This window comes from Chrysemys picta, chromosome 2 (assembly GCF_011386835.1).
Source record: "Chrysemys picta bellii isolate R12L10 chromosome 2, ASM1138683v2, whole genome shotgun sequence".
NCBI classification, from domain to species: Eukaryota; Metazoa; Chordata; order Testudines; family Emydidae; genus Chrysemys; species Chrysemys picta.
This window is the reverse complement of record NC_088792.1, coordinates 117,066,155-117,079,804: the sequence shown is the minus strand read 5'-3', so window position 1 is coordinate 117,079,804 and position 13,650 is coordinate 117,066,155. Positions and strand designations below refer to the sequence as shown.

At 41.9% G+C, this 13,650-nt stretch overlaps 1 protein-coding gene across 4 annotated transcripts in view; it reads left to right on the top strand.

The window, feature by feature from the left end:
* The window catches only part of LOC101934137 (palmitoyltransferase ZDHHC11), a 97,157-nt gene that overhangs the window by 37,843 nt on the left and 45,664 nt on the right, over window positions 1-13,650 (top strand). For 3 of the 4 annotated variants that reach the window (XM_005296520.5, XM_065584064.1, XM_065584063.1), the window contains exon 2: window positions 6,031-6,252. In XM_005296520.5, coding sequence (XP_005296577.1) covers window positions 6,031-6,252 — 222 coding nt within the window. Of the gene's footprint in view, window positions 1-4,011; window positions 4,358-6,030; window positions 6,253-13,650 lie in introns of those variants that run through there. The other variant, XM_008169349.4, reaches the window with a different exon arrangement.

Here is a 13,650-nt window from a genome sequence, read left to right as displayed (position 1 = left end):
ACAGAAATAGGGAAGAGGGATGTCAGGAGGACTTTTCATTGCGCATTCAAAAGTCAGAAGAACACGGAATACATATTGCTTTAAATTGCATTTGTGGGGGAGAAGTCCCGTGATGATTGAGGTCTGGAGATTAGCAATCCTGAGCCCAGCTACCCTTGTTATTCCCCTCTGCCTCATTCTCCAAGGTTTTGTACTACGTGTAGACTTAAGATATGTTTACACTTAAAACACTACAATGCCATAGCTGCACTGCAGTAGTGCTTCAGTGTAGACACTATCGTGCTAGGAGGGGTTCTCCCATTGGTGTAGTTAATCTACCTCCCTGCAAGGTCAACAGGGAGGTAGACAGGTCAGCAGAAGAATTCTTCCCTTGACCTAGCACTGCCGACTCCGGGGTTAGGTCAGCAGAGCTACATCTCTCAGGGGTTGGATGTTTCACACCCCTGTGAGATGTAGCTATGCCAAAGTAAGTTTTCCGTGTAGACAAGCCCCTACTTTCTAAGTGACAGGTTTCAGTGGTAGCCATGTTAGTCTGTATCAGCAAAAAAACCGAGGAGTCCTTGTGGCACTTTAGAGACTAACAAATGTATTTGGGCATAAGTTTTCATGGGTTAGAACCCACTTCATCAGATGTATGAAGTAAAAGATACAGGAGCAGGTATAAATACATGAAAGGATGTGGGTTGCTTTATCAAGTGTTAAGTTAGTCTAACAAGAAATCAATTAACAGCAGGATACCAAGGGAGGAGAAATAACTTTTGAAGTGGTAAGAGAGTGGCCCATTACAGACAGTTGACAAGAAGGTGTGAGTAACAGTAGGGAGAAATTAGTATTAGGGAAATTAAGTTTAGGTTTTGTAATGACCCAACCACTCCCAGTCTCTGATGGAGCTGAGCTTTACCAAGGTGCTGGATGGGATGAAATATAAATATTTTGACCTGCCTTTTTCATCAGAATTTTGAATTTTTCTCAACCAGCTCTGATTTCATCTGACAACTCTTGTCTCTTACTTATTCCTTTGTACCACTTTGTTCTTTCTGTGTCACCTTATAGACCAACAGAACTGTATTGGAGCATGAGCTTTCGTGGGTGAATGCCCACTTTGTCAGACATGAAGACCCAGTGCGTCTGACGAAGTGGGCATTCACCCACGAATGCTTATGTTCCAATACTTCTGTTAGTCTATAAGGTGCCACAGGACTCTTTGTTGCTTTTTACAGATCCAGACTAACACGGCTACCCCTCTGATATTTGTTCTTTCTGTCAGTCTTCACTTTTGTCTTGTACAAAGTTGAGTGCTTTGTTGGTATTAAATGGCAATAAATAGTTGGGGAGGGACTCCTCACTTTTTCTTTTTTTCTGTTAGAAAGGAGGGTTTATAATGGTTTATTAATCTTTCGGATGCCTCTATTTTTGTGCAGTCTAGATCTTGGTTGTAAATGTCTTTCATATGAGCTGCTGACTAGTAGATTTCTGTCACACTTGAACACCCCCTCACCCCCAGCTTCTGGAAGGAAGAATGGATTTTTTTTCTCACTTCTCCTTCTGCTTTTCACCCAATTACATTTCCCCACAGAATTTCATTGCTGCTGTGACTGGGAGGTATGAAGAAAAGATCTCTGATACTTTACCAGTCCTACAGCCTTTGCATTTAGGGGAATTTCTCCCCTGTAAATAACTCCAGTACCTACATCTGTTGCTTCTACTCATAGTTCCTTTTTTCCCCACCAGATGCAGCAGCAATTTGAAACTGACGTGATTTTTTGACACATTCACTTCTGCCCACGTTTCTGAATAACAGCAAAGAATCACTGCTTATATTTACCATAAATATCAAGTGTTCTGATCTGCTGCTGTTTGGCAAAGCTCTGACCTGCAGCTGAGGATTTGCAGGGGTTTTTATGCAGACTCAACAAGACAGCAGTGCATAAGTTTACACTCTTCACATTTGTAAGGTTTTTAAATGAAAGCTTAAATTGTACAGAAAATGATGGGTTAGACCCCTATGCTTACTGGGGAAAGCTTCCAGTTTACCAGTGGGGAGTAGCCAGGTGGGTTTTCAAGCCCTGCTTATTAATTGCATAGCACCAACCGCAGTCTAGGTTCTATACAGACAAGTATGAAATGTACTTGCTCCTTAAAATTTGTGGTCCTCTAATTTGCCAGACATGTCATCAAAAGTGTGTTTAGTTCTGTCAATCTAGGCAGCAAAACTGAAACAACCATTCCTGGGTAGCAATGCAGATAGGGTTGCCAGGTGTCCAGTTTTCAACCGGAATGCCAGGTTGAAAAGGGACCCTGGCAGCTCCAGTCAGCATCACGGACCAGGTTGTTAAAAGTGTGGTTGGCGGTGCAGCAGGGCTAAGGCAGGCTCTCTACCTGCCGTGGCTTCACGCGGCTCCCAGAAGCAGTGGCATGTTCCCCCTCTGGCTCCTAGGTGGAGGTGCGGCCAGGCGACTCTGCACACTGCCCCATCCGCAGGCGCCTCCCCCACAGTTCCCATTGGCTGGGAGCGGCGCCTAGGAGCTGGAGGGGGGACATGCTGCTGCTTCCGGGAGCTGCTTGAAGTAAGCATCGCCGGAGCCTGCACCCCTGACTCCCTCCCATGCCCCAACCCCCTGCCCCCGCCCTGATCCCTCCTCCCGCCCTCTAAACTCCTCAATCCCAGCTTGGAGCCCCCTCCTGTACCTCAGAACCCACACCCCCAGCCAGAGCCCTCACACCCCTCCTGCACCCCTGCCCCAGCCCTGAGCCCCTTCAGCCCCACCCCAGAGTCTGCACCCCCAGCCAGAGCCCTCACATTCCTCCCGTACCCCACCCCCTGCCCCAGCCCTGAGCCCCCTCCCACCTTCTGAAGCCCTCGATACCAACCCAGGTCCCCCTCCTGCAACCCAAACCCCTCATCCCCAGCCCCACCCCAGAGTCTGCACCCCCAGCCCTGCCCCAGCCCAGAGCCCCCTCCCACACTCCAAACCCCCCTCTGGAGCCCCCTCCTGCACTCCAAATCCCTCATCCCCGACCCCACACCAGAGACCACACCCCTAGCTGGAGCCCTCACCGCCCTCCCCCAGCATCCCAACCCACTGCCTCAGCCTGGATCCCCCTCCCGCACCCTGAACTCCTCATTTCTGGCCCCACCCTAGAGCCCGCACTCCCAGCCAGAGCCCGAACCCTCTCCTGCACCCGAACTCCCTGAGCCAGCCCAGTGAAAATGAGCGAGTGCGTGAGAGTGGGGCGAGCGAGCGATGGAGTGAGGGGGGATGGAGTGAGGGGGAGGGGCAAGGTTGTTTGGTTTTGTGGAGTTGAAAGTTGGCAACCCTAAATGCAGAATGTAACCAGTTATAATTCTATACAATGTGATGTGTACTTGTGATAAATTCATATTTGTGTGTGTATGCTATGGTTAAATAAAAGTCTTCCTGGCCTTTAGTACAGTGCATTTTAAATTGTGTAAGCTAGAAACTGTAAACACAGTATTTCAGTTGTAAGTTTGGATGTGATCACCTGGGAGTAGGTCTCTAACTACCAGAAGCCCTTAAGAAAGGGTTTTTTCAAAAGTGTTTAGTGGTGCCATAACTTGCATGGAAACGTATGGTAATACATCCACTGACGTCAAATTGGTTAAGCCAAAGCTTAGCACTTTCTAGACTCACACCCTAAAGTTTTACGATGTGGCTAAAACGCCACAAAAAAAGAACAGGAAGTAAACATTCCTTCAGAGGTGTGTGTTAGTTTCAGTTTGTTTTACTAAGATTTCTGTGAAATTACACAATCCTGGAATAAAATACTTTGGTTTGTGTTTGGCTTTTTATCTTAGATTTCAAACAGAATTTCAGCAGGTATTTATACAAGCTGTAAAGACTCCTTGGGGCAGGCAGGCATATAAGTATTGACAATGTTGGGTATTTGTTGTATGACCACTGCATTGAGAAGCTTTGTGCCTGGAGGAGGTTCTCTTATTAATAATTCAAAGAATTTGGTACTTGAGCTATGTCAGTTCTGCTGAGCATTATATAACTGCAGGTTCTAAATGTGCTGGGCTATCCTTCGACAGACATTTGCTAGCAGTCTCCAGGACAAAACTGCTTTTAAGACTAAATTTCTTCCCTGAAGCTAAAGGGGATTTTTCCTGTATGCTGCAATACCCTAACATAAATGGAGACCGGTGGTTTGAAATCTGTGTGCAAAATACACTAATGTACATTGATGAGCAGCAGCAGCAGAATGCTGCAAGACAAACTTTGTTTCCATCATTGAGAAATCCTGTTTGAAAGGGTTTGATTCTTTCTTTGCAAAGAAAGGTTTCAGCCTTCAGCAAGAAAAGCTTCAGATGTAAAGATAAGGAAAAATGGTTGAAGTGAGTACTCTGTATATGTTAGTTACATTTTTTTGTATTAATATATTTATACTGGTTAGTTAAGTGTTTTTTAAGGCTTGAAAAGAGTCTGTTACTATCTCTCCCTCAGTCACCTTGGATGTTACTAGTAGTGAATTTGTATCTGTTTAATCAAATCAAAACTCTTGTCAGCATAGAGATCGTTCTTGCTTATTAGCTGGTTATTAAAGAAAAACAAATTCGCCTATCTTTCACTAGTGGCTTATGTTTTAATATATGTATTTAACTTTTTCATAGCATATGAATATTTTAAATTGATAATGTATACGTGTGTTTTAAGAATCTAGGGACACTTGATTGCAGACATTATAGTAATATTTTTAGCTTGGTAGCTTATTCAGTGTTTTGTTTTGTTTTGTTTTTCAGTTAAAATCAAACAGCCTCCTAACCACATACTCTAGGACAGGGGTCGGCAACCTTTCAGAAGTGGTGTGCCGAGTCTTCATTTATTCACTCTAATTTAAGATTTCGCATGCCAGTAATACATTTTAACGTTTTTAGAAGGTCTCTTTCTATAAGTCTATAATATAATACTAAACTATTGTATGTAAAGTAAATAAGATTTTTAAAATGTTTAAGAAGCTTCATTTAAAATTAAATTAAAATGCAGAGCCCCCCGGACTGGTGGCCAGGACCCGGGCAGCGTGAGTGCCACTGAAAATCAGCTTGCGTGCCGCCTTTGGCACGCATGCCATAGGTTGCCTACCCCTGCTCTAGGATGAGCATCCTTTCAGGCTACATTTGATACATATCATAGAAGCTTCATGTCTTCCTTTTGTGACATTTCATGTAATAACTGTCTTAATGTATAAAAATGTAGGCTTGTTTTACTCACTAGCATTTTACCTTACTTTTTTCTTAACCCATTCTACATAGGTGGCAACACATCTCAGCAGGCCATGCATGGTATCCTTTGTGTGACTGCATGTTTCCCATAGTGCAATCTAATGTAAAGGAATGCCCTGACACCTCCCAGAAGAGCTTTCTTAAATGTGACCTGCACACTGGGTTGAGAGATCCATCTACTTTAGAGTGCTCCAGAGAGACTATGGAAGGGATATTGAACACACACTTGTAACGCTAGTGGATTTTTATTTATTCTATTCTAAGTTGCAATGCTGAAGAAATAAGCAGGTGAAAAAGAGGGTAGGGAAATCATCAATGGAACAGAACTAAGCAGAATATAAATACAGTCTTGGTGTCAGTGAGAATTGGGAGTTGTCTAATAGTTGTAGAACCTTGCCTGTATAGCCAAGATACCTACCATCAGTACCATGCGATAGCTTAGCTGCTTCGCTTATCAAAGGTTTATGATTAAATTGTTGAGTGAACTGTCTTCCCTCACAAGAGACTTGTATTATACAGCTCATTGTAGACAAGGGGATCAGTGTGATGTAATTTGCATATTGGGTCTGGTTTGAGACTGGATGGAAGATAAACTCAGTGTGCTTATTTGTACAAGAGCAGAATTAACAAGAAAATGTTGCAGCACAACAGAGAAATGTTGAGAGAACGCTACAGCATTTTTTGTCTGCATCCCTTACCCTTTATGTTGTAGCATTTATTTTGTTACTCTGAAGAGCACAGAAGATATTTTGAACAGGGAATATAAAGTTCTCTTTGCTTTCTTGCAGATGAACTGCTATGGCAGGAGGTTAAGGCGGACAGGACCTGAACAGCTGAACAGTAGAAATGACTTGGTTTCTCCACCCCAGCATTCCAGGGTGAACGGCTGGTCTTTACCACTCCACACCTTTCAGATTGTTGCTCTGCTGTTTTACACATACCTGGCCATTGTAGGGTTTGGGATCTACATACCTTTGCTTCCACATGGATGGAAGTATGCTGCCTATGCTGTATCCTTTTTTTTTTTTTTTTTTAATTTCCTCCCCTTCCAACACATGCTCTGCATAGGTTCTCGGTTAAAATTACATATACACTGCTTATGCTATAAATAAGGGTTAGTGCATTAGAAGAGTGAATTACGTTTCCCTGATTGTATATTTAACCACACTTAGTGAGGGTGGTTTTGTTATAGTTGTTTTTATATAAAAAATTCACTTCCTACAAAAGACCATCTTTTTAAAAAAAAAAAAATCTGTCTTTAACAACTAATATTGGATATGACCCAAAGCCCATTAGTCAGTGTGAGTCTATCCAGTGTGAGATCAGGCCATTGATGTGAGCCTTGTTCTAAACTATGAGCTGCTCAGCAGTCGGGGGGGGGGGGGGGCTATAGGTTCTCCACGGCTTTGAAGGACTCTTTGGTGTATTGATAAACATTCCCAATCATACATCTCACTTCAGCCCAGAGTTACCTACCTTCCACAGAAATTTGGTGTTCCGTCACTTGTTTTTTTTTAATTTTTGGAAAATTATTTACATTGGAAATAAAGAACCATAAAACTATTTACCGCAAAGGAATAATGGGCTAATGTGATCCTTGGTTGTATAAAGAGGGGAGTAGTGAGTACGGAGTAGGAATAGGGCGCTAATTTTACCTCCATGGACAGCATTGGTGAGACAGATGCATACCTCCCAACATTCTCAGTGGCTAAAGGGGATGGATCCTGCCCCAGGGAGGATGGGATAGGAGGCCCAAGGGGAAGAGTTGCAGAGCAAGTCCACCCCATGAGTCATTGGGCATTTGATTGACTTTTAAATGGAAGTGTTTTGAATCAGCTCTGTCACTATGGGGAGGCAGCACTAGGGGTGCCACCTCTCACTCCCTCCTCTGCAGCCCTAGGATCTGCACAGGTTAGAGATGGGTGAATTTCTGATCGTTTTTGGTTCACTGGCAATTCCAAACCTTTTTTTTTTTTTAAGTTAGTTTTGGGTTGTCCCAAAATCAAAATATTAAAAAACAAAAAATTCGGCAATCAAAAAGCTGAAAGATTTGTTGTGTGTCAAACAAACGTTCAGTTGGAAACAAAACATTTTGTTTTGATTTCAGGCATTTTTTAACTTTAAAGGAAATTTCTAAACAAAACGTTGTTTAGAGACAAAAAGTCAAAGTTTCATTACAAACATATCAAAATGAAACACTTTGCATTGAGGGGGGGGGCAGGGGGTATTTTTTAGGGGGCTTTATTGACCAGAATAATCCAGCACAATGTTTTGTCACCAAATCTGCATTCTTTTTTTTTTCTTCACCAAAAAGAGAGGATTTTTTTGGTTGACAGTTGTGGCCAGCTCTAGCACAGATCTCAACTTGGGAATGTTCTGAGCATCTGCTGTGTCATAGGTAAGGATGTGATTTGGTCACGGATTCCATGACCAAATCACATCTCTGGGACTTCTTTGGCTTCAGCCCCACCGTGACTGTACCCTGACTGTACATTTTTACCATGACTGCTCTGTGAATTTTGCCTAATTTTACTGTGACACAAGTGTATCCATCGTCATAGGTGAGGGAAGGGGAAGGGAGTTCTGGCTGCTCCATTCAGGCTGCTCCCTTCCAGGGTAGTGGGAGCCCTAGCAAGAGCAGAATAAGTGCTTGACTGGCTCTGCCTGAGCCTGTGGAAGTGCCTAGCAAAGTCCTTCCCTGGCCCAGCCACCCAGGAATGCTCAAGGGAAAGGGGAAAAAAAAAGCTGAGAAACAGCAACTAGGTACTGCACCCTGACTTTCTGTCCCAGAGCAGACTAAAGCACCCTGAGATGCCAAAGTATCACGTGCTAGCAGAGTAAGCTGTGTTCTCCATCCCTTCTCCCTTCCCTCATGACCCAGGGATGCCCTCTGCGCCAGGGGCTATAGGGAGAGAGAGGTGTAGGCGCACACTACGCTGTTTCCACACCCGCTGAGACTTTTGCCACCCCTTTCGAGCAGCTTAAGGCTATGTGCACACTACAGCTTAAGTCAGTACAAGTTATGTCGCTGAGGGGTGTGAGTAAGCCACCCCCGGAGCGATGTAAGTTACACCGTCCTAAGCATCAGTGTGGACAGCACTATGTCGGCAGGGGAGCTTCTTCCGCCGACATAGCTACTGCCGCTCACAGGGGCCAAAGTAATTAGGTTGATTGGGGGAGCTCTCTCCCGTCGGCTTACAGCGTCTGCGCTAGCAGCGGCACAGCTACGCCGAAGCAGCCACGGCACTCTAAGCTCTGAAGTGTAGCCATGGCCTGAGTGTTCCAGAAAGAGGGGAACAGGAAAGAAAATCTTCTCCCAAGTACAAATTGTAGCCCCCTGGACCTTTGTGAAATCTTATGTTTGATCCTCAGGCTGAAAAGATTGACCCCCCCCCCCCCCCCCCCCCGGGTCTAATGCAAAAGAGACTTGGGGCACAACTCTGTGGTGTACTGTTCACTTGCAGTGCTCCTTGACTGAAGGGCATCCTGCACATTGCAGAATCAAAACTCAACTCAGCAATAACTGCTCAGAGTGGATAGCTAATGTACAAAATGCTAGCGTTTTTATAGTGAGCTTTTCAGTAACATGTAGCAGCTTCTAATCAGATTACTTTACATAGTGCTTGCTCTTCATTAAATCGTGAATCGGGGTCTTCAGTTCTATAGTACCTCCAAACAGGGACACTTGAAACTGGTTTGAAATTCCTCTGACTGAGATGGCGAGGGTGGAGGTGAGGGGAAAGTTAACAATGTTATGAAAGGGAAAGCATCAATACACCAGTAATTTATGTACTATTTATATACCAAACATAGATTGTTGCTAGGAAGTGATATGATGTCAATACAGTTTTCTTATAACAGCATGATAACTCTTACAATAAGGGATGAAATACTTGTGTAGTCAAATGTTGTGTTTATAATGGAAAACAGTGCATTAGTGATGCCATTTATCTCCTCTACTAGTCAAAGTCAGATTTACACTGGAAACGCAATATAATCTTACAACAAAGATTTTTTTGTTTTTTCCTACTTCATAGGAAATAAGAATTCCTACTTTTTAAAAAAAAAAGCTGTTAAATTCAATTTGCATACCATGTTCACACGTTTGAAAAGAATAAGAGCCTTGCTGAGGTCCACTCTGCCGAGGTCCTTACTGGGTCCTGCTGGTGCTGTCATTGCCGGGGGGGAGGGTCCTTGGAACAGAGCAACCGAGGGCTTTTTTTGGTGGTGGTGGTTGGTTGTTGTTAAGGACATTGCTATTCTTGCATATTAGAGAGTGGATTTTAAGGCTTGTTTGGGGAAAAGGGAGGGTTACTGCCCTGAGGTTCAGGTGGGTGTTTCCTGAAAGTTCTGAAAAATAAATGACTATTTGGGGAGTCTGAGAATCCTTGGAATTTTTCCCCCCCTCATTTAGAGAAGGTTCCCCTCGCCTTTTAATAAGTGTGAGAGAAGTGTATTTCTGCCTTCCTTTCTCCTCTACCTTCCCTTTACTTTGATAAATTGCAGCTTTTTTTTATCCTGATTTGACTAGAATTGGGGGTCATTCCCTCTCTGAAAGACTTTCCAAGGTAAGGCACTTTCATGGTAATATAGGACTAAGGAAGGAGTTGGTTGCTAAGTCCCAGTGACATGGGCAGAGGTGAGAGAGACTGTCTGGAGGTGTTTTTCCCCTCTAAAGATGAGTCTTTCTCTTGAGCAGATGATCTACTGGCTGGATTTAGTTCATCTAGATCTTATGAGGAAGGGGTTACACTAAGCACATGGGTATCGCATTTTCAATGTGGTGTTTTGATCAAATTTTGCATTTTATTTCGGATAGTAATAACTAAAAAATTTACAGCATATCTGTAGAACAAACTGAGAGAGCTCATACAGATCTCTTTAAAGACCACAATCATTCAAATTAAAACCTATATGCAGATTTTTATAGGACCCTCTCCAGTACAATAGTTCAAGATAATGTTGCTATGCATCAGTTTGGAGGCTCCTCATAATAAATCCAGCACTGCCACCTTTGGCTTTTAGACTTTGAGGAGCTGATCAAGGTAATCCTCTTATGACCCTGTCAATATCATTAATAGCTTTACATGTGAAAGTTGAACCTTTCTTAACCATAGAAAAAGCTTCTTGTTTCCCAATATATAGAAATTTTAGAGGGGTGTGTAGATGGAGTGGCTTCTTAGAACTTTAATTTTTTGCAATCTAATAAGAACTAATAAGAATCTAAACTTGTGTGTTTAGAAACAAGTTCAAAACTAAAAGAAGGCTGATTTTAAGTGTCATCATGTTGTTATGTTTCCTGATGAGGTCCAGGAAATGCAAACTAGGACATAAAGATTTCAGACTTCTAATGGAAGAACTGCCAAATTTTGGGAAACAATGGAAGATAAAATTTATATTTTTAGTTTTTGACAGTGAAGTAAGAAATGTTTTTGCTTCAAACTGAATTGGTTTATTTGCATTTGTGGAAGAAAGTGGTAGGTCAGATGAGGAGTTCAAACTTATTAAAATAATCTTTTTGCCCTCCTTTATGTTCGAATAAAAAATAATCTTATAGAAATTAAGAATTTTGGGACAGATCCACAGCTGGTGTAAATCAGCATATCTCCTTTGATTTAAGTGTACCTGCAATGGCTTACCCCAGCTGAGGATCTGACCCTTTATGCATCATTGGAAGTTTTGTTGCTATGACTGCTCTGGTAGGTCAGTTTTTTCATGGGGATTTTATCTTTCTGATGTCAGGCTATTCTGCGTAGTCTAATGTAGCTTATGGTTGTCTAAATGAAAAAATTTGGATACCGTATGTACCATTCTGAGAAGAATTTTGCATGCAATGAGCAGGATAGCTGGAAAGCCTATGTTATGTAACATACAAGGAAATCCGTGTATATGTATATAATATAGCTGAGTGTGAAGTGTATATGTATGCTTTATATATATGAATACATCACTTTTTATATGAAAAATACACATCTATATAATAAAGTGCTGCAATTACATAAAAACATAAGTGAGGAAAACTAATATTTTAGTCTTCAATAGAAGTAATCTTAAGATAATGGCACATTATTAAATGCTTATTCTGCATATTTAAGATATAAAAAGTGTGACTATACAAAGCATACTTCATGGATCTCAGGTACACACACATATTTTGGCAGGCTTTTTGTGGTAATAGCAACTTGTGTTAAGGCAGGCTACAGGTCATTCTCATCAATTGTTCCTGCAACCTTCCCAGCTGCTCCCTTCTGGTGAACAAGAAACTGTGTTTGGGATTGGATCCAGAGTTCAAACTGTGCCTTATTGAGGGGGTTGAGGGGTGTGCGGTATGCTCTGCATGTTGGGTGAAAAAACACAAAAAAAAGAGTACATTGTATGTATATTTCTTGGCCCATGCACTCAGAGTTCAATCTCTCTGTTTTTTGAAGAATGCTTAGATGATATCTATCACCGGTTGGCTGTAGAAGAGCTACTTCCTCCTGAACCTGGGAAACACACCATTAATAAAATTACTATTTAAAGAACTTCTAGGTGAAAAATTGATCAAGTTATGCATACACAAGGACTTTTCGTTTATCTCCTTCTTAAGGCAGGAAGACTTACAGGCCAGGGATACTTTAGAATTCTGCTGGTTGTTTAAGTCTGTGATTGTGTATATCATTTTCAAAATAACTTTTAAAAAATCATGTAATATATCCTGATGTTGCCTAGGAGACTCAGTCTCAGAGACTAAGATTTAAATCTTTGAAAGAAGATTTAACCCAAACTGGTTCTCTGTTAGAAATTTTGTATCCAGCAATTTTTTTTATTGTGTATCACACCAAAAATGTTTCTGTATTATGCTGAGTTTCCTCATCTTCTGTTCTCAGAGTTTAAACTGTAGTACAGACTTGTGAAGAGGCAAAGTTTTGTAACGTCTTTTCTAGCTCCCTGGGCTTTGTTTACTCTTGAATCAGATCTAGCTCTGTGATACAGTGCTTGTTCTGTTTCTAATAGAGAATAATTCGACTTTAAACAATGTAGGAAATTATTGCTTTGGGGCACACAATGAGACTTCCTGCTCTGGTTAAGAAAACACACCTTCCCATTGTCCTTCTCTGTCATGTCACAGTGTTCATTCTCTTCAAAAGTATTGGTAATTGCTACCATGGTAACAAAACAAAAACATGATGTGGCAGCTATTCTCAGTGTTTAGTAAACGAGCAGAATTCATTTATGAAACTACAGCAGTTTGATAACTCTCTCTGTGACTTAAACCTAGCACAAAATAATCTGTTCGCTGTGTGGTGCTCAAGGGTTGATGTCTGACTTTTTTTTAGGAGTGTGTGTGGAGGGGGTGGGGGGGGGGGTAATCATCACTAGAATCAGCCAGTGCAAAAAGATAATCCATTTGCCTCTCGCTATTGTGTTAGTTCTTAGTGATTGCACAATTAACTTCTGTAGCAAGAGGTGAATTCTGTGGAATACTTGGGGATCTGGTTATAATTGAACTACTTTCTTATGTTGCAAAGCAGGTAGACAAAGTGCTTAGCTAGTTCAGGTGAGACTGAATATTCATGCTCGGTATTTGGAATTTTAGTGGTCGTGCCATGTGATTTGGGGCTGACAAGTTCGCAAGGTGAGAGTGTAGGGAGATGTGGAAAAGACAGTGCGCGGAAAGTGGGACACAGATCAGTCAAGGGTTAGAAAGGGAGCTGCTTTGCCAGGCGATAGTTTGACTTGGTTTTTTTGCAAGTGAACTTCTTGGAACTGTTTGCTCTATCCCAGGTAAACATGACTTGTGTGAACATTTGTAACTAAATAAATGGGAGTAAGAAATAGCCTGAATCTTTGTCACTAACTTCATTTCTAACAAGTAACTGGCACATTCCAAAGCCCGGTATCATTACCTCTCAGGAAAGGGGTAACAGTAAGTTCCTGACTGCCAGTTCATGTCCCATGGTCCTTGCTTGTGGTTCCCAACCCATTCTCCTAAAGTCTCACTTAATCAGCTGGCTCCAGGAGCTAAGGCTTTAAGGAAAAAAACAAATACTATGAGACTAGTGATCAAATTGAAAGTTGGCAACCCTGGAGTGTGGGTAAAATATGATTCCTATCAGGGCAATGTACTGATGTTTTCTCCCAAGAATTCCTCTGTGGCTTTTATATTGGGAGGGGGTGAATTGAGTCTAAAAAGGTTTCAAGAGTAACTTGAATAGAACCTTGTTAGTTTGTTCTCTGTTAAGTCTACAGGACTTCTTTATGTTGAAGTCTGAAGGAGTGCCTATTTATAAATATTAGGCAGTAATTACAGGTGTCTGTCATAACTCATAGGTAAGGAATAGAAATGGTAAGAGGTAACATTATACTGAATTGGGGGGGGGGGGAATCTGAAGATGAGCTGTATTCGGCTATAGAATAGTTTCTCA